General features: G+C 39.6%; 1 protein-coding gene across 50 annotated transcripts in view; it reads right to left on the bottom strand.

Moving 5' to 3' along the window:
* MADD (MAP kinase activating death domain) overlaps positions 1–26320 on the bottom strand; it is a 91640-nt gene that overhangs the window by 6665 nt on the left and 58655 nt on the right. For 15 of the 50 annotated variants that reach the window (XM_044437036.1, XM_044437037.1, XM_044437035.1 and 12 more), the window contains 13 exons: positions 22857–22957; positions 22478–22561; positions 20982–21140; positions 20235–20340; positions 19612–19674; positions 19132–19252; positions 18694–18799; positions 17519–17629; positions 14468–14575; positions 13798–13962; positions 12997–13069; positions 11328–11434; positions 1005–1074 (listed from right to left, as the gene is read on the bottom strand). In XM_044437036.1, coding sequence (XP_044292971.1) covers positions 1005–1074; positions 11328–11434; positions 12997–13069; positions 13798–13962; positions 14468–14575; positions 17519–17629; positions 18694–18799; positions 19132–19252; positions 19612–19674; positions 20235–20340; positions 20982–21140; positions 22478–22561; positions 22857–22957 — 1374 coding nt within the window. The remainder of the gene's footprint in view (positions 1–1004; positions 1075–11327; positions 11435–12996; positions 13070–13797; positions 13963–14467; positions 14576–17518; positions 17630–18693; positions 18800–19131; positions 19253–19611; positions 19675–20234; positions 20341–20981; positions 21141–22477; positions 22562–22856; positions 22958–26320) is intronic. The other 35 variants (XM_044437039.1, XM_044437047.1, XM_044437042.1 and 32 more) reach the window with 5 other exon arrangements.

The following is a 26320-nucleotide window of genomic DNA, read 5'->3' as shown; positions in this document are numbered from 1 at the left end:
TGTAAAGTGGACGCTGTGTGACACAGGATGACTCTGCATGCCAAGCCTTGTGAAGATTCTGGATGACTGAATACACAAGTGATTGCTCTGGACAGTCATTTGCATCTTAAGCATCAGTTGCACATGAATGTAAAGCATGTGTACAACTGACCCGTGGTGGTGTGCAGGTAGTGAGGGCTGCTTATAATTTAGAAGAGAGCCTTAGCTCTCTCTGACCTGTGCCAGTGTGCATGATCTCTAAGGCTGTGTTGGGGTGCCATCTTCAGAAGGTGTTTCTATATTGCTCAACCCCACCTTTCAGAAACTCCGTCTAGGCTAATATTTGGCTGTAAATGGTCTGGGTGAAATTCTACACTCACTTCATGTGGCACAAATTCTTCATTCTCCTCCTATCCTCTTTTCATTTCTTCTTTCCCTACCAGAAAATAATGTTCCCATGAAAACAGTATCAGTGACCAAAACACATTTACCTTATTCATCAGTGCTGTCTTAAGCAGCAAAAAGTAAATGTTATGTTTAGTCTCAATTCACTTCAGATAAGATACAAATTCAAGAAGGATAGACAAGTTAGCCTGCTGTACATACAAGGAATCCCACAGCACTTCAAATGAGCAAATTTAATATGGCATAAGCTGTTATGATTTAAAGCACACTTCTTCAAAACAAAGCAACCTTGCAATGACCTATTATGCTCATTAACCCGTTAACAGTTCATTTTTTAAAAATAACCATTTTAGTTCCCTGTCTTCCATAGCTTTATTCTTCACCTCCTAAAATCATCTCAATCCATCTTGTTATTGGAAAATAACAATGCCACAAACTCAGTCATTTCACTTTCAATTTCAGATACAGTCTATAATTGCTTCCTCTTAACATTAACTCACCACCCACCCACCAAAGAAAACCATTTGTCTAAAAGATACAGCTCTGTCTCACTTGAGAGGACTGGAAATTTGAGTTACTGCCATGTGAGTACAAACCTAGTATCAAAATAATGTAATTACCAAATTCTTCCAGGACAAAGACTCCTCGCACTGTATTGCACTTTTTAATGTGATTCAGCTCTATGAAAACCTGAAAGCAAATAGGACAAAAACATAGGGTTAGCACAAATAAGGACACAATTTCAAAATAAAACAAAAACCAAAAAGCACACCACAGCAGTTATAACTTGGAATGTTGTAGCATATACTACCAATTCAAGTACAACTTACTATTTAAATCAAAAGAAAGAGAAATTCAAAAACAAAGATTGAAAAATTGCCACAATGCTAGAAATCAACAAACAACTTAAAAGGCTAAGAAGCGAAAACAGCAGAAGATGGAGTACCTTCCGCTCCTTGCAGGAGGAGAAAGCATGGAAGAGAAACGAAGGAGTTAGTAATCCTGACATATCCAACATTGCTACCCCTTCAGGCACTCAGCAGAAAGAAAAACCATCACACCTTGAAATGAAACAGAAGGCCAGACACAAACTGCTATCAAATCTGGTCTGTCCTTTGTTGTCTTGCCCCATCCCACTAAATGTCTGCCTCTCCATGCATCCTCCTCCAGCACAGAGGGCAGGCAAGAGGTGCCATGCTTCCCACCCAAACCAAGTTGCTGTATTTCCACACCTGACAATATTATCGCTCAGAATTTAGAAAACACCTAATGCCACTAAGTTTTAGAGCAGACTGGTTAGGAAAAATGAAGCAAGCAGCAGATTTTCGTCTCTCTGGCCCAGAAACCAGTTTGTGGAAACAAGCATGCTTTCTGATCTTAATGATCCATTCAGTGCCCAAAATGTCTTCTCACACATGCATTCACATCCTGGAAAGTGTAACCACAGTTGCTTCATCAAGGTGAGGGTCAATTCATGGTCTATGAGGAAAGGATACAGAAGGGAAATCATAATATTTATACTACAGTCCTATAAACTGTCCAAACAACAACAACAAAAGTCCAGGAGTCTTTTCTGGTAGCAAAATACCTATGCTAGCACACATGCCATCTCCAAGGAATGGAAGGAGGGAATGGCCTTGTTACTGGAGTGAGGAGACAAGTGGGATAAGAAACATTGCTTTACTTTAGGAAGATAGGTTGTTTGGTTTGGTTGTTTTTAAAGAAGAAACAGGCTAAAAACATCCAGTGCCAAAGAGGTAAACTATACTACATGGAAACAAACATTTTTTAAAAATGGAAAAGGTTTTTTAAAAAATCTCAATTATTGCTAAATTTATTTTAAAGAGGCTATGCAAATTATCTTTATGCATAAACACTCGTGGAAATATTTATCCTCTAACAAACTAAAAGCAATCCTACAAATAAAATGAATCGTTTCCTAACACTACAGAATTAGGGAGAGACCATGTTGCTCACACTGAGAAATCACTACCAAATGGGTGCGTGCGTGCGTGTGTGCTATTTATTTATTTATTTTAGAAGCTTCTATCCCACTATTTCCCTGAAAAGGAATGTGAAATACTGCAAAGCCAGTACTATTGAGAAGAATCTTAAACCCACAAACAATGATGATACATTTATAAAAACAGGAGATTAGCTAAAATATACTCCAGGGCATTTAATTAAATAACTCCTTAATGGCCAAGTTTAACATACCACCTAAAGGAGCACCATGTCGGCCCTCAGGAAGCTCCTCCACTGGTACAGCATTCCATATTGTAGGTGGGACCACTGAAAAAACCCTAGCTCACCTATTTCCATGAGGTCAGGGACCTGAAGTGATGCCCCAGATGGTAAGTGGAGGCTGGAGCATGTGGAAAGGGACACACAGAAGAAGGTGAACTGTACCACAATTGCAAGGGAGCTTTAGTGAAAAATGGAAATTGCATTTCCCAGTGACAAATTATTGTACTGAGTGCCAGGATGCAGAAAGTACTTACTCCCCAGCAAATTTCTGTTCTTAAATGGTCAGCTATTTTGGGAAGACCCTATCTCAGGGGATGGGAAGGCAATCTCCACATTGGTGCTCACAGGGGAGGCAGGGCCAGGCTTGCCTGCTGATTCTTCCAACAAAAGTAACCAGCCCTTTGGTGATGCCCTGTCAATTTCTCTGAATGACCTTCAGACTGTGGAAGCAATGTTGGTGAGGACTGTCCAACTTGGAAGTCATCCAGAAGGAGGTCAGCTCAGAAGAAAACCGAGCTGGCCTCCTTCACTTAAGAATAGAAATTCATAAGTGAGTAAAGAATTTGCATTTCTCCTCTCAAGTGCAGGAGGCCAGATAGTTTGGAGATGTAAAAACAACAACTCACCAAGTGAGCCAACAAACCCCTCAAGCTAGCTTCCTTCTAGGATGGGAGTATTGGTTGAAGACTGTACCTGCCAAGGTGCATTCTACAAAGGAAAACAGGTTGATTTTGCAGTGTCTGGTGAAGGTGTGCACTGATGACCATGTGGCCACCCTACAGATCTTCTCTAGTGATACCTTCCTCCAGAATGCTGAAGTGCCCATTACTCCTCCTGAGTGGCCTATAATAACTTTTAGCACCCCCAAATAGTGGTTGGTATAGTCTAGCACAAGCCACTTGTAGGTTCAGCAGCCAAAGGAAGCTACAGACACCTTTTTGCCTATAGAAGTTCCAAGGCAGGCATATATTACACTATGCTGTCTGTGGGGCCTACTTCTTTCTATAACTTGACCACCTGCCTCGCATCCAAAGGTACCTCTCCCCTTCCTCCAGTGTGGATTCTTATGGACAGAAGTAGGGGACTGTTGGCTCCTATGCTTTGTGGAAGGATGGGTTAATCTTGAGGATGGAGGGGTCTGGACAGAGTACCACTTTGTCCATGTGAAAGACACAAGGGTCCTATTCAGAGAAAAGTGTCCTTAACCCAGAGAATCTCCTTGCGGAGGTGATGGCTGCTAGTAAGATGTTCTTCAGAGTCAAGACCTTAAGGATGGCTATCCCCAGCGGTTTGATGAGGGCCTGGCTAACACCTTCAGATCCATGTTCAGTTTCAGATGGGAGATGTCTGGACTAGGAATTGTTCATGGAAGTGCTTCTTTAAAACCCCATTATGTGCGCATATTTCCATAGGCTACCAGGGTCATCTTTGCAGGCTGATGTTTTATGCCTTGGATGACCCACAGGATGTAGGGCAGGAGCAGTAAGGCATACAGAAAGGGCTCAGGGCCACTGATTGGTTGGGAAATCTAGGAAATCGGCGCCTTCTGTTCAGTACTGAGTGATAAATCAAGGGAGTTCAGTTTTCCAGGGTGAAGCTAAGAGGAGCACAGATGGGCCATCAGCATTCTGACATAACTTGAGTGACCATGCCAACAGAGTCAAGGGAAGTCCTATTGAGGGGCTCAGTAGGTTTGGATGTTTAAAATGCCTTTTAGGTGTTCTGCTATGATAGAGCAGATACATGGCTGTGACCACTCAAACAGCTTCATGGCCTCTTCATCCTGACCTAATTGGTGATGCACACCTTGCCTACAAAGCTATCCATTCTGACCAAGACATCCTAGATTACCAGATGTGAATCAAAGTGGTGCAGGCATAAGTGGATTTCCTCTTTGGATCAGAGGCCTTGCCTGGGCTGTTCCTTGCAGACACTGCCCCACCCCTAAGCAGACATCTGTAGTTAGTGAACTGCATGTTGCAAACTGTGTGTGGGGATCTTCCTGAGATTGGCTGGCTGGGCCCACCAGCTCTGGGAGCAGATGACCTCTGCTGAGGATTCCACCATTGGGTTGAGGTTATTTACGTACCATCTCTGTTTAGAACCACAGCAGGTAGAAGTGGGTTCTCCTTTTCTATTTTACTCAGAATTTGCAGTCTTAGGACTTTCACTCATGCAACAGGACTTCTTCCTTTGCATCCTGGTCCCCTCCCAGCTCATGCAATTGTGGTGACAAGAGAACACTGAAAAGCGAAAGGAAACCTGTCCTGCCCATAGCATCTGTTTCACTGACAAATGAACAGTATCAGTGCTTATCTAGTGACTAGTTCTGAACACTACATAAAATGATACTGAGTTCAGACAGTAGTGCAACAATGATAAATAGACTGTGATTACTATTATCTACTATGGAATGCCCGTTACTGTAGAGTCTGTGTTAAAATGCTTTCAGGATTCATTGCTGCATCTGAACTCAGACTGCAACAGTGGCTAAGAATACTGTTCACCCTTCTTCTAGCCACAGACAGTCTGCTCCTTCAAATTTGAATAATTATCATTTATGACCTTTTCTGGGGGCTGGCTAAATGGCACAGATGTCACATTTAATTTCACTTCAACTTAGTTACAGGAATTACAGGATCAGGGCATTTTTCTTCTCTAAGGGTGTAATCCAAGGGGGATGCCTATAGCCCTCCAAACTCAGAGTTTTACAGACTTCCAGTGTTCTGCAAAACAGCAATACAGCCAAATTGACCCCTGTGATGTTAACTGTGGTGCTTTGGAGGGGGGTAGGAAAGAAGACTGAGGTACCACCAGGATATGGTGATCCCCTTCCTGCCCCTAAACCTCTTCAAGGTCACTCTTATGACCTCCGAGAAGCACCTGACATGGTTATTTCCATGCCAGCTCTGAGAAAGAGACAGAGGGGGAGAGGGAGAGGGAGAGAGAGAGAGAGATTTTTTTCGATCCTGGAATCCAAAGAACCCTATGCCCCCTAAATACTGTCTGAGAACCATAAAATCACTCTCCCAAATAATGAATTTGTTCATTTTTACCTGTGCACTATCAGCCACACACCACATTATTTGGATGCCAAGGTCCAAAAAGTGAAAGAATGCCTTGAAAAATGATAATGTAGCAAAGTTTAATTCTGCTGATTTGAACAGAAATGAACTGTGACAACAGGGTGCAATGATGCAGCCTGCATAATTGCAAGAAGAAAGAGAAAGGTTACGGCAACAAAGAAGGTAGTGTAGAACCATGGTAAGGAACTGGGCCAATATAGCATTTCTACTCAAAGCATTCTACAGAATGACTGAACTCACATAATGTAGCATTAACTTCCTTTGGAAAAAATCAACAACAGCTGAGCACTAAATCATGAGACGCAGTGCTGCATATCCCACCTCTCTGGTAATTTCCATTGCAGTAGTAGGTTGCACAGGAAAAATTGTTGGACTGAATACAGTGTTGATGAGTTTGACATGTCACCATTTTTTGCATAAGGTTCATAAATTCTCTTGATGCAAAACATGAAAGCCCACCTCCTGATGTGGTTCAGGAACCATGTTAAAATGTATGTATATTTGCCCAAGCATTTTAAAATTTAATACAGTTATTTAAACTGCATGACTGTTAGCTAGTACTTTGTTTTAATTCCTCTCAATTATATGGATTGTTTTATTTCATTGTATTGCATGTGTGGTTTTAAGATGTATACCATCCAGGTAAGTGTAGTTTAGACAATTTAAAAACATGTAAAATGGACAAAGTACCTCATACCCATCACTTAAAAGCTCTGTACTGGTTTCCTACTAGCTTTAAAAAATTCCTCCCCCTTGGTTCTATAACCAAAATACAACATTCAAAATGATGGTATAAGGTTAATCTACAATTCTATAAAATTAGATCAAATTACTGGTAAGCACATGGTAAACCTATGTAATTATTTGTTTGAATATATATGATACTGATACATCTGATTTCTTCTGTGAATACATTATACTAATGTGTCTGTCTTGCTTGCTTGCTTGCTTGCTTGCTTGCTTGCTTGCTTGCTTGCTTGCTTGCTTGCTTGCTTGCTAGTTGCGAAGTCGTGTCTGACCCATCGCAACCCCACGGACAACACTCCTCCAGGCCTTATGAACAGAATAATGTGTCTATTTTAGCTATATTCACAGACATTTTAATAACCACTGTTGAACCAATGGAACTGAAGAATGGTAGGGATGTAAGAAAGGGCATTCTTGGTGGCTGCTGCCCAAGCTTTGTAATTCCCTGCTGATGAAGGCTAGGTCGGCTTCCTCTCAACTGACTTTCTACCCACAGATATTTTTTTTCCAAGTAGGCCTTTGGAAATTTTCCTTCCATTTATTTCCCAGCCATGAAATCTGCATATATTTACCAATTAAAGAGAATACACAAAATTGATAAGAGTTAGGGGTGGCAGAATAGGATGTAGCAAGAGTTAGAGGTGACAAGAATAAGATGTAGGAGAAGATTTTGCCACCACCCTCTCTTGATACAGCTCATCCCCATCCCTTTAACAGTGTTTTTCAATTGACAGCTTACCAAGTGAGCATTCACAGCTTGCTAATTATGATCTGTGTTACTAACTGCACTTTGATCCTTTTGACAGGTGAAACTTAAAAGTACATCAACCAGCTATAAGCATGCACTTATAACCGTTGAAAAGACTGACAGATGAAAAAAAAGACATTTGTGCCATTTCTGGGGCTGCAAAAATGATTTAAAAGGTGGCAAACCAGTGACGGTTGCTCCAAAGTGCTGCTTGGGCATTGGTGGATGTGTTCTCATGGGGGCTCCGCACAGGCAAAATCATGAAGAGCAGCAAGGGGTTTCTGCCCCTTCAACCCACAAAAGAATCAGCCTCCCACGTTCTGTCAGCACAACAAGTCAAAGTGGATTGAACGATCCCTAGAACAAACCAACGGTTGCAAGGGTCACTTGTTGCTGAAAAATAAGCCACCCTGCAGGAAGCATCCTCAATATGGATGTTACAAGAACCTGCCATAGTTTCCTATGATGGCTTCTCATGCCATGTGAACCCAATGACTCTAGTAATGAACACTCCACCCTTTTTGTGCGTAATCTGAGACTACTATTGAGAACCTTCTTCTTGCCTTTTAGGATAGGTCATGTTTAAACTTTGCACTCATGTTCCTTTGCATCTTTGTTTTAACCCTATAAGAACCCAGAACGCTAAACCCTCAGTGTCTCATTTTCCCCAATTGGTTCCATTTGCAGCTGTTGGTTTGTAGAACCTCCAAATGGTTCCACTCCTCTGCTGCCAAAATTGCTGGATGCCTAGCCACAAGAGGCAGGCACCTTTCACAGAACTCACTCTTGTCTCCTGGCATACCCAGTTCTGGTAGGATTCTATTCTACTTCCTGGAGCATGACAAATTTCCCATCAGTTGTGCTCTAATTAAACTTAAATATCTCTTCCTTTTGTTTGCAGACTAGCTTTGGGAGACTTGGCTCCTTCTGTTGGTTCCAATTAGCTCACACAGAAACATAAAATGAGATGCTACTGTTCTGCTGCTTTAACTCTGCTACCTTTCTGTCAAGGTTCTCCAAGTCTGGCTGTTCAGGTCTTTGCATTGTCAAAGAAGATGACCATTTCCTCCAGCTAGGCTCCAAGTCCAAAAAGAAGAAGAGGGAGAAGGGAACATTTCTGCCCACCAATTTTCTATAAATGCTCTAGCTCCTGCACTGTTATTACCACAGCAAAAACAGGTTGAGGAAGACAGAGGGGATGAAATAACATGCAATTCCAGCCTAAATTTTTAGAAATATAAAGAAATCAGCTTTATACAATCATTTTTGGTTACTGGTTTTCTGTACTTCATAGTTGTACCTCTCCTACATAAGGAAAGGAACAGACATTTGATTTTTAGTGAAAACCTAAGGCTGCAATCTTACAAAGCTGTTTATTCTGTATGCTTTACACCAAAAGTGGCTTGTGTTTGGTAAGCAGTACATGTAATTGTAGTGGAAATTTTAAAATAGCCTTAAGCTGCATTCCCCATTTCTCCCATACTTAACTATACAGCTTTGTTGAATCTCAGCCTAGGGCTCTTTGGGTCACCAGTAGAGGCTCGGCTTACAGAGGAACAGAACACTGCACAAGAAACTGACTGACATATTTAATCCTTCCATCTCTCTCTCTCAACCTCTCTCTCTCACTCACTCTCTCAATTTCTCACAGCCTACAACATATGCAAAACAAACATGAACACGAAGCAAAAGCAAAACAATGATCAAGAAAAGCAAAAGGAAAAACGCATCCAGAGATAGGTACAAAGAGTGATACTCCATTCCATGTGTGTTTCCTCTATGCCCAAATATAACAATACAGTGCCTTGCAAAAGTATTCACACATCCCTTTGACTTTTTCACATTTTGTTGTGCTTCAACTTGGAATTGAAAAGGATTTAATTGGAATTACTACCATTTGATACACCAACACTGTGTTGCCTTTTTGTGGTTTCAACTGCTGTGAATCACTCAGATAGCTTCAGTTATTGGGTGATATAGAAATGTGTTAAAATAAAATAAAAGATGTATTTATTGTGACACAAAAATTAAGTAAACAGAAACAACATGGCACTTGTTGGTTGAACAAGTATTCACCCCTTTTGTTGTGACATGAGTAAGTAGGTTCTGGTGCAACCTCCTGCCTTCAGAAGTCAATGTAAGTAGCTGAATGGAGTCCACCTGTACGCAATTACAATGCTGCGTGAACTCAGATTCAATAGTGTGCAACTGTTTCAGGACTCCCCCAGAATTTGTTGGTGAGCATCTCTAAACAAGCAGCATGGTGATGACCAATGAGCTATCAAAACAATTCCAGGATAAAGTTGTACAGAAGCATTAATCAGGGTTGGGTTACAAACTGCCCCTCCCAAAAAAAACTATGAACATCCCTCCATTAAACCCACTATTACAAAATGGAAAGAATGTGGCTCAAGCACCTGCTAAGAAGGCCACTCATCAAAACTCTGTAAGGAGAAGCAACCAAGAGGCCAGTGGTAACTCTGAAGGAGAAGGAAAGATCCACAGTTGAGATGGGAGAAATCGTCTATGGGACAACTATCACGCAGACACTCCACAGAGCTGGGCTTTATGAAAATGTAGCAAAACAAAAGCCATTGCTGAAAAAACACCATATTAAAACCTGTTCTGAGTTTGCGAAAAGGCATGTGGGAGACACAGCAAACATGTAGGAACAGGTCCTCCAGTCTGATGAGACCAAAACTAGACTTTTTAGCCTGGCTGCAAAATGCTATAAGTGGTACAAGGTAAACAGTACTGATTGCCCTGAGAATACAATCCCCATGTCAAAGCATGCTGGTGGCAGCATCATGTTGTGGGAATGTTTTTGCTGGCAGCGTCTGGGAAACTAGTCAGTATGGAGAGCAAGATGGATGGAGCCCAACACAGGGGGAAACAAACATGTTATAGTCTACAAGGGACCTACAACTGAGGTGAAGGAAACACAGCCATGGTTAACACTTGAGTGGTTTAAAAACAGGAACCTGATCGTCTCAGTCAAACCTCAGTCTACCTCAATTTGATTGAGAATTTGTGGCAAGACTTGACAGTTGCTATTCACCAATGTTCCCCAAGCAACCTGACACAGTTGGAGCAGTTTTGCCAGGGAGAACAGGCAAACACTGCAGGATCCAGTTGTGCAAAGCTGATAAGAGACTACCTAAGAAGACCCATAGCTATAATCTCTACCAAAATTTCTTCTAGCAAATACTGACTCAGAGATGGAGGGTGGGGAATATTTATGCAACCAACAAATACCAGTTTGTTCTTGTTTACTTACTTTTGGTGCCATAAATGTTTAGCATCCTCACAGTATTGAGTATCTTGTGTACATCATGCAGTAACAATGCCATTTAAATCCATTTCAATTTCAGGTTGTAACACAACAAAATGTGGAAAAGTCAAAGGGGGTGGAATACTTCTACAAGGTGCTGCATATTCTAAAAGGGAGTTATCAGTGATGACATCTGTATCTGAATGTATCATTCTGATTCACATATTGACTAGTTTCTACAGTTAATATAAGAACTATTGCACATGTTGCAGGAACAGGTTTTTTTATGGTAATACTAGTTCACTCTTCTGTACAATGAAAGTTGTCATGAATACACCAAAGTTAAGTGGTGGGTAAATTGTGCCATAAGATTGACTAAGGTATATTTGCACTACTTTCCTACAATATGCCTACAGCATTCCAAGATCATTAAATGTTTTTGTAGGGGTTTGTGAAAATCTAACATAGCTAAACCTACATCATTGCACTGTTACCAGTCAAAAGAACATTTTTTGTCCATAGCAGTGTGAAGAAAAGCTTGCAACCCTACTGTAGACTTGCTGCAGATAAAGTAAAACCCCTTTTGGTGGGGGCGGGGGGGGGAAGAGTCGTTTTAATTATTTAGGTTGGCAATTTGAGAGCTTTGTCTACAAGCATTACAAATGATCAGCTCACATTTTTTAAAGGTAGTATCTATCTGCTGCTGAGTTCTTCTAATTATAGAAGGCAAGTATTTATAAACCTTCTCCTTCCCATTACTATGGCAGGGAAGAGGAAACACATTTTCTAGAGTGCATCAAGAAGCTTCATGCTCAAATATTCTTGTTGAAGGGTTCCTTCCTACCTGACTGTGCATGAATTTCAGGTTAATTCCTTCCAGAGTGACTTGGAGAAGCCCTCCTTCACCAGTTTTCATATCCTGCACTGGAAATTCCCCACCCAGTTCAGGGCCTGCAATGCAAAGGGAAACATGGAAAAAAGGAGGACAAATGGGTATTCAGGCAGGCCAGGGGAACAGTAGATTCAAAAATACAATGTGAACCAGCATGAGAAGCAAGATACAGCAATCCTTTGGTATTTAGTGAAAATAAATAGAAAATGCATTAAATTAGGGAACACAGTTTGCTTGGAAAAATGCATATACTGAGCAACATTGCATATAAACACTGCCTATATTAGAAGGAATGCCCTAAAATGTGTATGATGCAGATTTTTTAAAAATACAAACTCATGTGGAAATGCAATAAAATAGGCATAAGTACAGAAAAATGCAAAAGTTAAAAGAAACCAAAATTGGGAGAAACTGAAATGATCAAATCCACCCATCCTCACATGCTACTCATTTGGTCCAAGAGTTATAAGACAGAAGAGTTCACTGTAGACAACTCCGTGTCAGTAACATACTAGAACCAAAATAATTGGTGGGGGGGCTGAATCCTAGAAGTACTGAACAAGTTTTCCTAAGAGTGGGAAAATAATAATGTTGTGTATAATATCTATACACAACATTACAAGTTTCAACATTCCCATAAGAAGCTTCAGCTGACAACACCCACAAAATTGTTCTATGCAAGTAACCATCTGTGTAAGTGTGTATAGCTTTCCTGAGAGGGGGAAAAATGTGCCCATGTGATTCTTATTCAACTGTCACATTTAGGTAACAATGCTGCAGCCCCTAGACTTTGCCTGAAAGTTCAAAGAATCATTCGAATTCCCTGCTTCAAGATAGGAGGCATGGCTCCAACCTTGGAGCTGGGATCTGGAATTCCAAACCCCTCCTCACACTTCCTTCCAGCTTGAAAGAACAAGGCCAGCTGCACTTGGAGGCTGGAAAAGTGACCTTGAAGATGAGGAGGAAGAGGAGACTGGAATGGCCAGGACACAAAGTATCCTGAAGCCACTCCAGCTTTCTTCTCTCCTGATATGCCTCCTGTTCCAGCCTTTTTTCCACCTAAAAGAAGCCAACTAGTGAAAATGCAGGGCAGGAGGAGCGGGCAGGGGCAAGCCTTTCAGTTTAGGGGTTTGTGCTCATCTCTATCAGATTGTACCATAAACACAGTTGAAGGACAAAGAATTGCACAACAAACAGTGAAACAGTTACTGCACTGAGGAAGCAGTGGCAATTCCACTTAACATAAAGAGGAGCATACTAATACCTTGGAAACAAAAGAGCTTCTCAGTGTGATTGGGCCACAGCCTTTACTTTAGGAGCAAAGGTTATGTGAACATGACCATAACTGCAAAGGAAGCACTTCACACATACATACTACATACACATGCTTTTAAAATAGGTTTACCTAGCAGTATCTTTCCCTAGTGGTAGTCACATGATCTGTAGTAGGCAGATGCATGGGAAAGAGAAGAAGGAAACCCTACCATTGTAATATCTGCATAATTGTATACTTCATGTAGATGTTACAGGAGTAAAAATTTCCTTCGTCCTATTTCCTGTATAAAGAGTACAACACTCATACAATTCTGTCAGAATATTTGCCATACGTTATCTGTCTTACCTGGTTTTATGCTTTGTTGTCTTGCAGCTGCTCGCTCCATGCTGTCTTTTACACAGTAATATAATTCTCGGCACTATAACAAATGAAAAAATAAATACAAGTAATAAAAAAATTCTGCAGATGCAATACAAAGTGTCATAAAACATGGAGCAAATGTAGAGACAAGAACTCAACAGTGAAAAGAAAAGCAAAACATACAACATTTCTAAGCATGTATTATCTATCAAATTTATATTCTGTTCTTTCTATAAGTTACTCAGGGTACTGTACATATGGATTCTCCCATTTTATCTTCACAAAAGTCAAGAGCATTTGGCTTAAAGAAAGTGATTGGCGCAAAATCACCTAGTGAATTTCTTGGATGTGCACCAGGTCTCGTATGTCTAGACCCTACTATCAAGTGCATCCTCGTTCAAAGTTTGTAGACAGTGCAAATGGCATAACAGCCTGCAGCAATCATTCCCATAATCAAAACTTTTTTGGGGTGGGGGTTGCAATATCTCATTCTATCCTAAGCACAGTATTAGAATGTATTTTTCTAGCATTGTGACACCAGGGTTGTTCCCCTGAAATTGTCTTAAAACTGCCATCATAAATGGAGAATGGTATAACTGCTCTCATGGAAATAACTTCTGGAAACACCATTTTAAAATGGACTTGCATTGCAAGTTAGCTGCTAGTTCATTAGATGCTGATGCTTAAGATCAAATATAAAATCAAATATTAAAAAGCTTTAACTTCTCCAATCAAATAGCAAAATGTTTAGTCACATCCCTCCTCTCATTGTGAACAGAAATGTACCTTTTTTGTGTAGAACTTATTCAGTTGTGTCTCCTGGCCATTCCTCCTCCAAAGACAAAGCACTTTTGTTTTAGGACAGTATGTCATGTTGATGAGCTTTTCATACCACCAACGTTCATACACAGTGCCAATGTTGCTCCTTAGCACAATACAATCATCACATACCTGGAGATACAAATCATAATACAACTAGAGATATGCAAATCAGCAAATCTTGAGCTTGTAAATGCTAGTTGAATTCACCTGTATTTTTGACCCAGTCATGTGTGTTTCAGGGATATTTGTTTTTTAATGAATATTCATGCATATTTTGTGTAATTTTTTCAAATGTATACATCAATTGCATGTATTCTTGAAATATATACAATCTTCTCTCATTGATTAATGCAAGTATGTGAGCAATTGTCAGATGTGCACATATTTTCATGAATATTTTTCAAATATAGTCGTGTAATTGAACAATTTGGAGGGTCTGCAAATCATATCCGAGGCTTGCAAATGCACAGCCTTCAACCACAGACTCCATTCTAGTTCATGCTTGGGCATGGGAGCAGCAGATCAAATAATTTTTTCCCAAAATTAAATTAAAACAAATTTTCCATACATCCTAACATATAATCCACTGACAGTTTTGTTTTTTGTTTTGTTTCATGTTTACTCAATTGTCTACCTCCATGAAGAAGATGTCCCCTGTTGTATCTGTCCCAGCATGTACAACAAATGTTTGCTTCTTGATGTGCCTACTGCCACTTGGCCGGATTGGGATCTCCCTGCCAGACTAAACAGAATGAAAAAATCCAAATAAGAACTACTTAAAAAGTCAATTCAATCTCAAATGCCTTGTGCAAATGTACTCATTTAAGGTTTGAAGAAAACAATGGAAGAAAACATTAAAAATACATTCCTATGGCTAGCCATAGGAAAATTCAGAGCCCCACCTCAGAAACAAGTTCCTAGATTGGAGATGAGACTCTGATGTGGAGCATCTCTCCTCCCCACCCTTGCAGCTGACATGGTTCTTCCCACATCAGCTATGGTTCAAAATCACAAGGCCAAACTCAGAAGTGGTACTGCAAGAGTGTTCTGGGGAGCAGAGAGGGAAGGAGTGAGGTTCTACCAAGATAAAATACAATGTATTCTCACAGCATCTATGCCTGTTCTCCTCATGAGCAGGTGCAAAAGACTAAGATGCAATCAGTGGTCTTGGTCTTTTGCAGAGCAGAAGCACAGCAGAAATCTTTGCTCCCATGTCTTTCTTGCTCTCTATTGGATGCCAGTAATGCTCTGAGTTCAGAGGGTAAAGGGCATCCCCACTGGATTGTGTCATAAGAACTTTATTGCCATTCCGGGACAAAATAGGGTAGCAATGTAACATAACTCTCCATCCATAGTTATGAGTGCCATGGCAGAAATGCTTTCATGTTTTGTAGTACAGAGAAATCAGTAAAATGTGGCTAGATTGAACCCATTATATTTTTAAGACATATGCCAAACAAACAAACAAACAACTTCAAGACACACGTCTTAAAAACATAACATGAATGTGCCACAACTATTTCTTTCTAATCCTGTGTACCCTGGAAGGGGGGCACAAAAATTTAAAAGGTGGGAATCCTCACCTGTTTTTAGATCTTTTTGCAGAAGCATCACTGACTGATAGACCATACCACCACCAAGTATACTACCCTGCTCACACAATGACTGGGTTTGCACCATTAGGAAAGTCACAGTGGCTTCTCTTCCTCAACCTGTGTGTACCAATTGAGTGCTGCCTCATTTCCATAACTGCCCACAGTTCACATGAAACCAGCCAGGAAGTTGGCAGAGGTGGTTTCAAAACTTGTATCTTGCTCTAGGGTGGTTTGGAAGCCACCTTTGCTGGGCAGCATGCAACAGGCACACACAGGGTTTCCCTGATTATGCAAATCCAGTCAAAGAATAAAAGTAACCTTCAGTGCTAAACTTCTATCAGTCTTTCAGCAGAAAATGCACTAATATTCAACATTCAACTGTGAGCCACTTACTAACCTTTTCAAAGCAAGCTGAATGTCATAACATTTATTTACAAAACATTTATGCTGAAGTAACCCTTCAGAGATTGCCTTTTCAAGAAGCCTGAAAAATACCCAACTTAAGTATGAAGCAATAATCAACAGCTTTGAGAGGAATAATAAACTTAATGCCAAAGAAACTAGTATGCAAGCACTAGTGGACAAAAGGCTGCATTCTTACACCAGATATAACATTCAAGACACAACTGGGACCAGAAGGATCACCTTCTCCCATATATATCTGTCCAGACCTAAGAGAGTCTTCAGTAGACCTCTTCCAGAAGCCCCCACTGAAGCAACTGAGATGGGTGCCGACTAAGATGAAGGTCACTTCTGTTGTGGCATAAGCTTCCAAAAAGGCTAACCTGGTGCCTACCTTGTTCTTTGTTTATGTACCAGATGAAAACCTCCTTATCTTCCCAGGCATTTTAATCTATCAGTTTCTGTTGTTTTAAATCTGTTCCTGTATTTTATTTTATACAGTAATTTAAAGTTTCTAACATTGCATTTTACCATATGGTTCTCACTGCTGTGAGCTTCAGTTCTTGGACATTAGTCAAATGTAGCAAATTAATAAATAAAATTTCTCCCTAAGGGGCAGCCAAATCTATAGGTCGGGTCAGGAGCAGCTGGTTCAATTCCATATTCAGAAGCAAAATACTGCTTTAGCTTAGAAAAGTTGCCTACCCATTCAGCTTCTAAGGAAGAACATGGATACAGTCGTTAGTGTCCCCCAGAGCAATGAGAAGCTGGCAGATGTTAGCACAAACAAATGCCACAGACAGTTCTTAGTGGGCATTTCCCACTAGGCATCTGCGAATAAGGCTGTAAGACTCCTCCAAATAGTTGACCTTGAGGTCCATTGTCCTCAAACTATTGCTGAAAGATCTATATAATCTAAAGGTACTTGTGACCATATCTGAGTCCCATAACCACTTGTTATAAGGGGTACACACATAAGCCTGGATAATCTAATTACTGTATTCTAGACATAAAGAGGAAACTGTGTAAGGAAAGAAATACACCTCATATGAGTTCTAAATAGTATTTTCCTTTTGCAGTAATTCAATATTGTACATATTATGCTAAATGCATTATAGGTGAGTCTACATTGAGGGCTCTAATTGATATTTTTTAATTTGAAGGCAGTGTGAAGCTATTCCCTCTTTTTCTTCTTAACAGATTTTCTCCAGCGGAAAAAGAGATGGAAGTTGTAAGAACATAGGAAAGTTTTGAGAGAAGACAATGCCATCTGAACACCAAAACCCTTATCATAAAATTATGTAAATGAGGCAAGGCAATGGCCAAAAAAAGCCTCATCTGGAAAGATCCTAGAAGAGAGTTAGGCAATATGTGGCCCATCATCTATGGGCTCTCAGGGCAGTTTTGTTCCCATATTAGTACCAGATCCCCTGCCTCCATAACACAAGCCCTCCAGTGTCCTGCCATCAGATTCCCAGTCAGTCTACTGGAAAAAAAGGCACACAGGAAAATGCTGTCCATGTGCTATGAAAAGATGTGATGTATCTTTAACCGTCATGGAATGTGCAAATTTTGACAATGAACAATGCCATCTGTACTGCAGTGTAAACTAAAGACTAATCCTTCTATTTGCTTCCTTCCCATTAAAGAAAAGATACTAAAACACATGAGGATTTTTAAAAACTCACCAAATTGGCAATTTTGTCAAGTATTTCATTTATCTCTTGACTATGTACCAGACCAATGTGAGATTTCCCCATCAAACGGCGCACCTTCTTCCTAATATCATTCTTCTGTACCTACACAGTAAAATATAATACTGCATTGATACCTCCATAGTTTTACATATGAAAACAGGAATAGAAAGTCATCTGTGTCATTAACTGTATTTCAAAGAGTACAAACTATCATCTGAACAGATACAGGCCAGTTTAGTGAGACAGTGACCTGGTTTGTACCACATGACAATCCATTATGGGTAACTAGTCATGGTCCAAACCAAGACTGCTTCTTGCAAGGTAAGTTGTATTTTTACGGCATCCCGCTGCAACAACCTTTGACTTATCTGATTCATGATAGGCTGTCATGTTGTTTGGAACTGGGACAACAATCTAATTGTGGGATACAGGAATCAGCTAGTTAAGCTATTCCAAAATAGTGACAAAATCCCCTGCTGTTCCTTGTGATTTCATTCTTCTTTGACCACTGACAGCCCTTCCCAAGTGGCACTTGAAGCAACTGTCACTGGTTCACCACCTTAAATTAGGTTTCAGAAAATAATGCAAATGTGTTCATCATCATTGGTTTTGCAAGTGCACTCATGTTATTGCAGCTACAACATGTGGCCTTTCCTCGTCAATTTCCTTGTATACTTCAGCTGCCAATGGGAGCTTATAAAGTAAATTGCCAGGAACCAATTACTGCGTTGTTGACAGAAAAGTACTGAAAGGGAGCAGGGAAGTGGGTGCATCAAAGGTAGAGGGGGAAGAATATTGTTCCTTTGGTGATGAGATCCTGCAACTTTTAAAAGTTGATCTCACACTTCTCAGTGCCCTCAGTTTTTCTATCACTTCCCTGAGTCTCCAGTTACTGCAGGTTTCTGACACTTGGGGGTTTTTTAATGATTGTTTTCATTGCTATTGTTTTATTACTGTTTTTAATACTGCTATATATGGATTTTGTATTTTGATTTTATTGCTTGTAAATAGCAACAGATTTATTTAGTTGAAGAGTAGTATGTAAAGCTACCAAATGGCTTTTTGTTGCTTTCTTTGTTTTGCTTTTGTAGGATACATGTAAAGAAACACCTATCATGAGTCTGATTAAAATGTGCAAAATCAATCTAAAATACAAAAAGTGGCACCTTCATCATGAGCATGTAAGCTATCATATTGTGAAGCAGTGTAGCCAATAAATGATCTTCATCATCTTCTAGGCGCTTTCGGTCATGTTCTCCCAGAGAATAATACCTATAAAAAAAATACATGAAATGAATCAGTGATGAACTTTTACCCATAGAAAAGGACAGAAAATCCTCTATTAACAGTTATTTCCTAACTGCCTTGTATCTCTCCACAGACCCAACACAAGATATCCCAAACAGAAACATAGCATATATCAAGTAAAAAAAAATGCTTCATGGCCCCTACACTGAAAGACAAGCAAAGCAGCAGATCATATTGAAAGGAACAAGTTGCCTATAGAAAAATGTAAAGATATACTTGTAAACAATTCACTCAGAATAAAAGCATACTCTGAAACAATGCAGAGAGAAATATAATGTGCAGAATTTGTTCTTTACCTGTCAATCATCTCTTGAGGCCCCTGATCCATTCCCATTCCCTCTCTCTCTAACATCACAGCATCCAGAAAAGCATCTTCCCAGAATTGCACCTGGTCCCACAAAGTTGAGCGCTCTTTACCTAGATAGCATAGAGTGTATTACTCCAGAACTCTCATATTGTCATAAGGTAGGATAAATTTTCCTCTAAGTAATTACACAAATTAAAATAAATGCAAATTAGATCAAAATAAACATGCAAGATGTTTCTCTGTTCTCATCACTGCATATGTTACATGCATTTCTGCTCTCATCTCACATACTACAGCTAGCTCTCCTACCAATGTCCTTTCATTCTGTGCGTTTGCATTCTTCTGTCAGTATTCTCCAAATGAAAGTAATGAAAAATGCAGTAAGAGTAGAGAAGGTCTAAGTGTACAGAAACACATCCAAGATTTTTCTTTAAAAACACCCAGAAAAAGAGAAAGAAGAAATTATTACTCATAGAGAAGGTTTCCATGGCAGCATCCTCTAATTGGTCCCAGACAGATCCTTTATCCCTCCCTTTATAGTTCCAAGCAAGCAGCAACATGGTAGCAAAGAAGAAAAATGAAAATATGACAAGTCTAAGCGACATTTCGGGATTAATAAGACTCAGGTGAAAAACCTTTAGCAAACAATATTCTATATATTTCAGGGTGTAGTCAAAGGCAGAGCTGCAAATTTTCAAATTTGCATATTGTATAATAGTATTTCAAGAAATCATTTTAATTAGACTCTTCAGAATTTGATAGAATTTTAATTAGATACTTCAGAATTTCTTTTCAATACTGATATACTACCTGTGATACTACCATTGCTAGGTGTATATGAATAAAAGTAAAGCATAGAAACATTCTACATATAAATATAATAAAATCTGTAATATATCAGAGATTTCAAACAGAAAGCTCATTCAATGATGGCTTCATTTCTTCAGCTCAGATATTCATTCTAATTCAACCTTCTGTTCTGTTTGGTTTTCTTTTAAAAAAAAACAACAAAGATTGGAACATGTGCTGTTCCACTGAAATGACTATGCTTTGAACAAATATACTCCAAACAAAGTAAACATTGTCTCTTACCTAGAAGACCTTCATAGAGATAAACTCGGCTTGTATCTTCAAAAGTTCTCCCAGGACTACTGCATTTATTGTCTTTCACAGTTTGTTTCAAGCTAGGAGATTTACCCTTTAAAGAAAAAGTGTGTGGAGGGGAACATATCAGAACTGTCAGTTTATTTGGGTATGCTCTGTTATTCCTTATTCTGTAATTCAATTGCCAAGGTTACTCCACAAAAGACACAGTAATCTTGTTAAGCAGAGAGGAATAATTCAGAAGCTGAGAAACAGATGTTAGAAGTTCAGCCACTTATCAAGTTCAGATAAAGTCAAATTTATTTTATTACCCTGACAAGATATACAATGTCTTTAAGTGGTCTATCGCAATTGAGCAATCCATGGTTTAGAGGGAGTGCCCTTGTCACATGCATATTAGAATCTGGAATGTTAAACACCATAAAATAAAAGGTGATTCACATGAGCATCTCAGTAGGATGGTATAAATTGGTGTCATGCAACACCAGGGGTGGAGGGATTGGACCTGATGGCCTTCTTGGCCACTTCCAGCTCTGCTATTCTATAAGTCTATGATTCTATGTACACATTTGGGTACATTTATTCTGAGTAGCTAAAATTTGCGCACTACTGCTGGCATTTCTTCACTAGGGATGGACTTGTTCCAGCAAATTCCTGTTTATAAAATAATGGATCTACTACTGTAGTGTCCACTACCACCAACAGCAGCAATAACAAAAACAAACATGTTCTTACAAAGATGGAGCTAGTAGCAGAATTTGTCTCAATTTCACTATCTGATACAGTGCCTCGTGATCCTGTTAAGTTTCCACCACTCTCTCCACCAAGGCCATCTCCAGCATTGCTGCTCAAATCACTATCTGCTCCTAGTGTCTCTCCAGAGCTGTTGCTCACCTGAAGAGGAAAACAAACCATTTAAAAGCTGTGTCCATTTACTCCCAACATACTGAGAAGACAAAGATGCATTTGGAGCATCATTCAAAAAGTTAACTAAATCTCCAAAATTGCATAATCCCAACCAAAAGTAAAATGGAAAGGCATTGTCTCTCCTAAGCCATGGTATAAAGAGATCACCTACCCTTACAATGTGAAAGGCTTGAAGGGCTTGACCTTTTGTTTTGTTTAAGAGCTTTAGCACAACTTATTCAGAGGCTACTGTAATTAAAGGGTTGTCCCTAATCTTTTCAATTAACACATTAAAAGGCAATCATATTCAAAACACTTTCTGTAATGAATACTGAAAATGTTCATTCTTCTTAAAATAATGTGTAGTCACAGTTACACAGATCCCTTTCCAACATGTAAACATGTATTTTCCTCTTTCTTTGATCCAATTGGTATCTTAAACAGCCTCCATAAAGTTATCTGCATAAGCATGCAGAGCCGCTGCTGGGTTTGCTGCTTGACAAGCATCACATGGAGACACTAAGCATTCTACACTGGAAATGTACATGCAGCTCTTGTTCAAGAAAGGGTAATTGTAAATGAGTGAATAGTGGGACCAGGGTCATTTAACTGGCAATTCCAGAGATTCTCAATGGGCAGTAAGTGCACACCAGTGGTTTGGCATTCTTTAATGAAAAATGGGTGGGGGATTGGGACTACCAAATAAGTTAATCAGAACTCTATTAATTCAGAAACTGGATGTTCGGCCATTATCCTTTGGGATTCTGTTACATTATGTATGAACTGCACATCAAGGCATTATAAAGTCTTCAGTCAACTGAACCTTCAAACTTGGACTAACATAAGCATAGTTTAAGTGTATTTGATTCACATATATAAATTGATCAAAATTAGGTGCAAGCAAATGAGCTAAAATATTTGTGCTTTGAATTGCACTGGAATATAACTTTAGAAACTTATTTTCTGTATACACAAATTCTATCAGACTTGCTTTCTTATTAAAAAGATCATAAATAATTCAATATGTTGAAGCTTTGTTGCCATATGACCATTATTTTATGGTATAAGTACAAAGGGAATGTATAAACATATTCTACAAATCTGTAAAAATTTGTAAGGTACTCACAGACCTACCAGTAATTTATAGGCAGAACTGGAGGGCACACTAAAAATATAAAACTAGAGAGTCAAACAGAAAGCATACACCAGAGACACTCTCAGCATCTGCAACTTACACAACTAGAAAGATTGCATGCACAGAAACAGGCCTGACAGAAAAAAATGCTAGATTCAAACTCAGACATTCCACTTTGGCCATGCCCTACCACTGTGCTAACTTCAGAATCTTGGCTGGTGCTTCGAATCATAACAGCAGGTCCCACGCTTGCCACAGAATCCAGGTCACTTTTCTGAAATCATGAATGGACAGAGAGAAAAATATTCACATTAGACTTTCCTATAACTGTTTGGAGACTTGGTCAAGATACTCAATTTGGGGTGACTCTAAGGAAGGAAATGTAAATCCCAACTTAGTTTTCCAGTTGCCTAGGATTAACAACACAGGAGGGCACGTTGTTGTCATAGGTTCATCAATGCTTCTCCAGACCAAGCTTAACAATCCTAACTGAAAAGCAAAATCTCTACAGAAGGCAACAGGGAATTCCCAAAACCTTCTCCTCACCTTAGGTGAACAGCTGTACTTACCTGAGAAGTGGAAGTTAAGCTTAAACCACTGTCAGCACTGATCTGTGATTTCTTTTCATCTGTCTCTCCCAGATCAAAGAAATGTTTTGTACCTTCCGATCCTAAGCAGAGGGAAAGGGAAACCTCATTAAACATGAAAAAGGCAATTTTAAAAATCAGAAGGCAGATGATTGCTCTGGTGCATGGGCAATACTAGGAGAAGAACAAGAGGACCTTCTTCTTTACTTTCTTGGAACCATAAAGCAGTAACAAAGCCCAGCTTGTCACAGCCATGATTTTGCACTACATGTCAATGCACCTGAGAAGCAGACCAGCTACCTTAAACAGTTATCTGCTTGGAAGGGGGAGAAAAGAAGCAAAACAAGCATCAGACAGATCCTGGTTAATATAAGGCATGCCAAACAGTTACCACATGACTCTGGAAAGCCATTTCTTTAACTCTTAGATACAAGGTTGTTTTTGTAGCTTTTTGGAGGAGGGCGCTTCTTGTGTGACACTTTCCACTTAGACCTAATATACTGTCAACAGCTGCTAAGTTCCATCTCCTATTCACCCAGTCACACACAGCAAGACCACACAGATAATAATTTGTGTGCCACAAATAAGACCTTCAAGATATCTGGAATCTGAAGGCAAAATAGCAATATCCTACATTCACTGGAAGGTTGTAGGAAATGGCTCCCCAGAGTTTGCAGTAACACAAGTGAAGCAGTGAGTGTGGCTTTCAGTTGCTGTGAAGACGTGCATTAATTATCCTACCCTATGCATAAACAAAATAAATGCTGAAGAGATTTATGCTACATTCATGCAAATTTTGACCCTCTTCTGATGAGATGATAGATAGAAAGAAAATGGGTAAGAGGAGAGACAGAATTGGGAAAGGTTTAGAAAGCACTACGCAATGGGAGTAAGGAGGCAGGAGAAGAATACACTACAGACTACACAGTCACCATTAAGAGCTCAGAAGGGAGAAGAGACTGAGCACAGCGCTTCTGCCATAGCCATATCTGCCAACTGTTCCATAACAGGGACACATGACCAGCAGTTGGAGGATTTTTGTTTTATAATTACAGTTCTGTAATTGTTATCTGCAAATGTGTACAGATAATGTCACCTGGCAACTCTTAATACACAATAAAGTAACCTTACATACCACTAAATAAGTTGATCTAGGAATTAGGACTGAAAATGGGGTTATATGAAACAGCACTAGCTAGTACCAACATCAGAAAAAGTGAATCAGCAAGGTGCAAGAAGGAAAAACAAAACAATATGTATGGTGCATGTGAATAAAGGATTATTGGTATAGAATTTTGGAAAGATCATATTATTAACCAATGGTAACATTGTAAGAAAAATGTGTAGTTTATCTCAAAGATTCTATGTACTTTCATGTACTAGCTCGTCATTCCATTAAGAATCCTCTGTATCAAACATATTTTAAAGAAGCAATTTACAGAGCATTCAAAAAGTAGTTGGCAGTGGTTTTGTAACCTTGCTTAGATGTCTCCATCTTTGATGCTAGAGATGCTTTTGGGGAAGTAGATGGAAGATGGATAGATGAAATTCATGGGACATGTTTTCAATCTGTTCATAACTGAGGTACAATCAGCAATAAAAATATCATTTTATATAAAAAGTTTTAAAACAAAATTAATTTACAGATTTTTCAATTGAATTTATTACCACAGAATTAAAAATTTGTAGCCTAAATAATACTGAAAAGCTATGCCTGCCTGGTTTCTCAACACAGTGAACAGATGTTCACTAATTGTGGCTGTGCATGTAATGAAACTATATGCACACAGGAGGCGATTCTTTTAGGATACATTTATCTGTGTAAATAGCTAAAAATATGCCTCCATTAAACATTCAAAATATCACTTCTATTTCACTCAGTGGAGTACAGGCACACAACACCACAATCATTAACAAAAACAAAGTACCTAACACCTTCAAGAATTTGTTGTATAAGCTAAAATCCCAGGGAGAGGGACAATAACTGTTTATTTTGATAAACGCAGCCTACATAAACAAGAAATATTTAACTGGAATAAGCACATTCGAAGTTTTAAATACTCAAAATCTACAATTCAGAGAATATCAGACACGTAAATCTGACAGGGATCAAAGAGAGAGGAGAAGAACCCTATGGTCCCTAGGCATCATTTGGGGAGCATGGGGAGCATAGGATAATTCAGATTCACAGATCTGAGGTAGGAGACAGACCTCTGATCTTGGAGCTGACAATTCATTTTCCAGTCTTGCTTCCACCCCCACCCTCCATGTCCAACTCAGAAAGAATTGAGGCAGTTGCCTCTCTAAAGCTGTAAAAGAGACCTAAGAAATGTGATAAAGGGAGTATTCTGGGGTAGCAGGGAGGGAAGAATACTGGAGCTGCCAGGATGAAGTAACTTGTCCAGCCTCTTTTCCTTCTCCTCTCCTCCGCTCAATTCCCTCAGCTAGACAGCTGAAAATGGTAGTCTAGATAAAATATACAGTGGGAGGTGCAGGGAGGCAGAGATAGCCTCTACCTCTTCTCCTGCTGTGCACTGAATCGCCTCTGAATCTGGGGGCTGCAATCCTATCCTACTTACCTGGGAGTAAATTCTATTGAACATTGTGGGACTTACTCCTGAGTATACATCTAGAGGATTGTACTGTTGAACTGTTGTAGGCTGCCCAGGGAGCTTCAGCTATTGGGCAGTATGGGAATGAAAATAACAAGAACAAGAATAAATAATGATACTGCACAGTATTCACATTATGCTGCCTAGTTGCAAAGGTAAATAAAAATGTAAGAGGAGTGGAGATAATGGAGCTACATGGGGAAAGAGGAGGAGAAACTAGAATAAGCATCCCCATGTGGTCAATGCGCTGTGGCAGTTGAAGAGCTTAGCAGAAACAGCAGAACCACACCCTTGGCGCACATGCAGGCTTTCTGTCAAAAATCAGAGAGCTATATAAGGTTCCCAGATGGGGCTCAGGCCACAGCAAAAAAATACAGTACAAGAGCATCCTTGAAAGAAGCATGCATTAAAAGATTCTTGGATCAGCAGTGGATACCTTTAGTCCACAAATGTGGTTAAATATTACTAATTTGATATTAATTATCAAGTAATATAATAATGAATAATTTGTTGTATGGTTATATATATAATTTGCTGTATGGTGATATATTGAGGCTGAGGATGTGGACAAGGTGCTTGGTCAGTTTCAGCCTACCACCTGCATGCTTGAGATTGCTAAGGAAAGCTAAGGAAGGGATTCACACCTGGGTCCAGGAGGTTGTAAATGCCTCCCTGAAAGAGGAAGTAGTGCCTGCCTCTCTAAAGAAGGCCTTTTTATATGAAGGCTTAAAATGTCCAATTTGGTCCCAGAAAATGTGAATAACTATAGGTGTGTTACCAATATTCCCTTCCTGGGCAAGATGCTTGAGCAGGTGGTGGTCAAGCAGCTCCAAG

The sequence above is a fragment of the Varanus komodoensis genome, unplaced genomic scaffold (genome assembly GCF_004798865.1).
Source record: "Varanus komodoensis strain SLA01 unplaced genomic scaffold, ASM479886v1 scaffold3, whole genome shotgun sequence".
Taxonomy (NCBI): Eukaryota; Metazoa; Chordata; class Lepidosauria; order Squamata; family Varanidae; genus Varanus; species Varanus komodoensis.
This window is presented reverse-complemented; position numbering and strand designations above follow the sequence as displayed.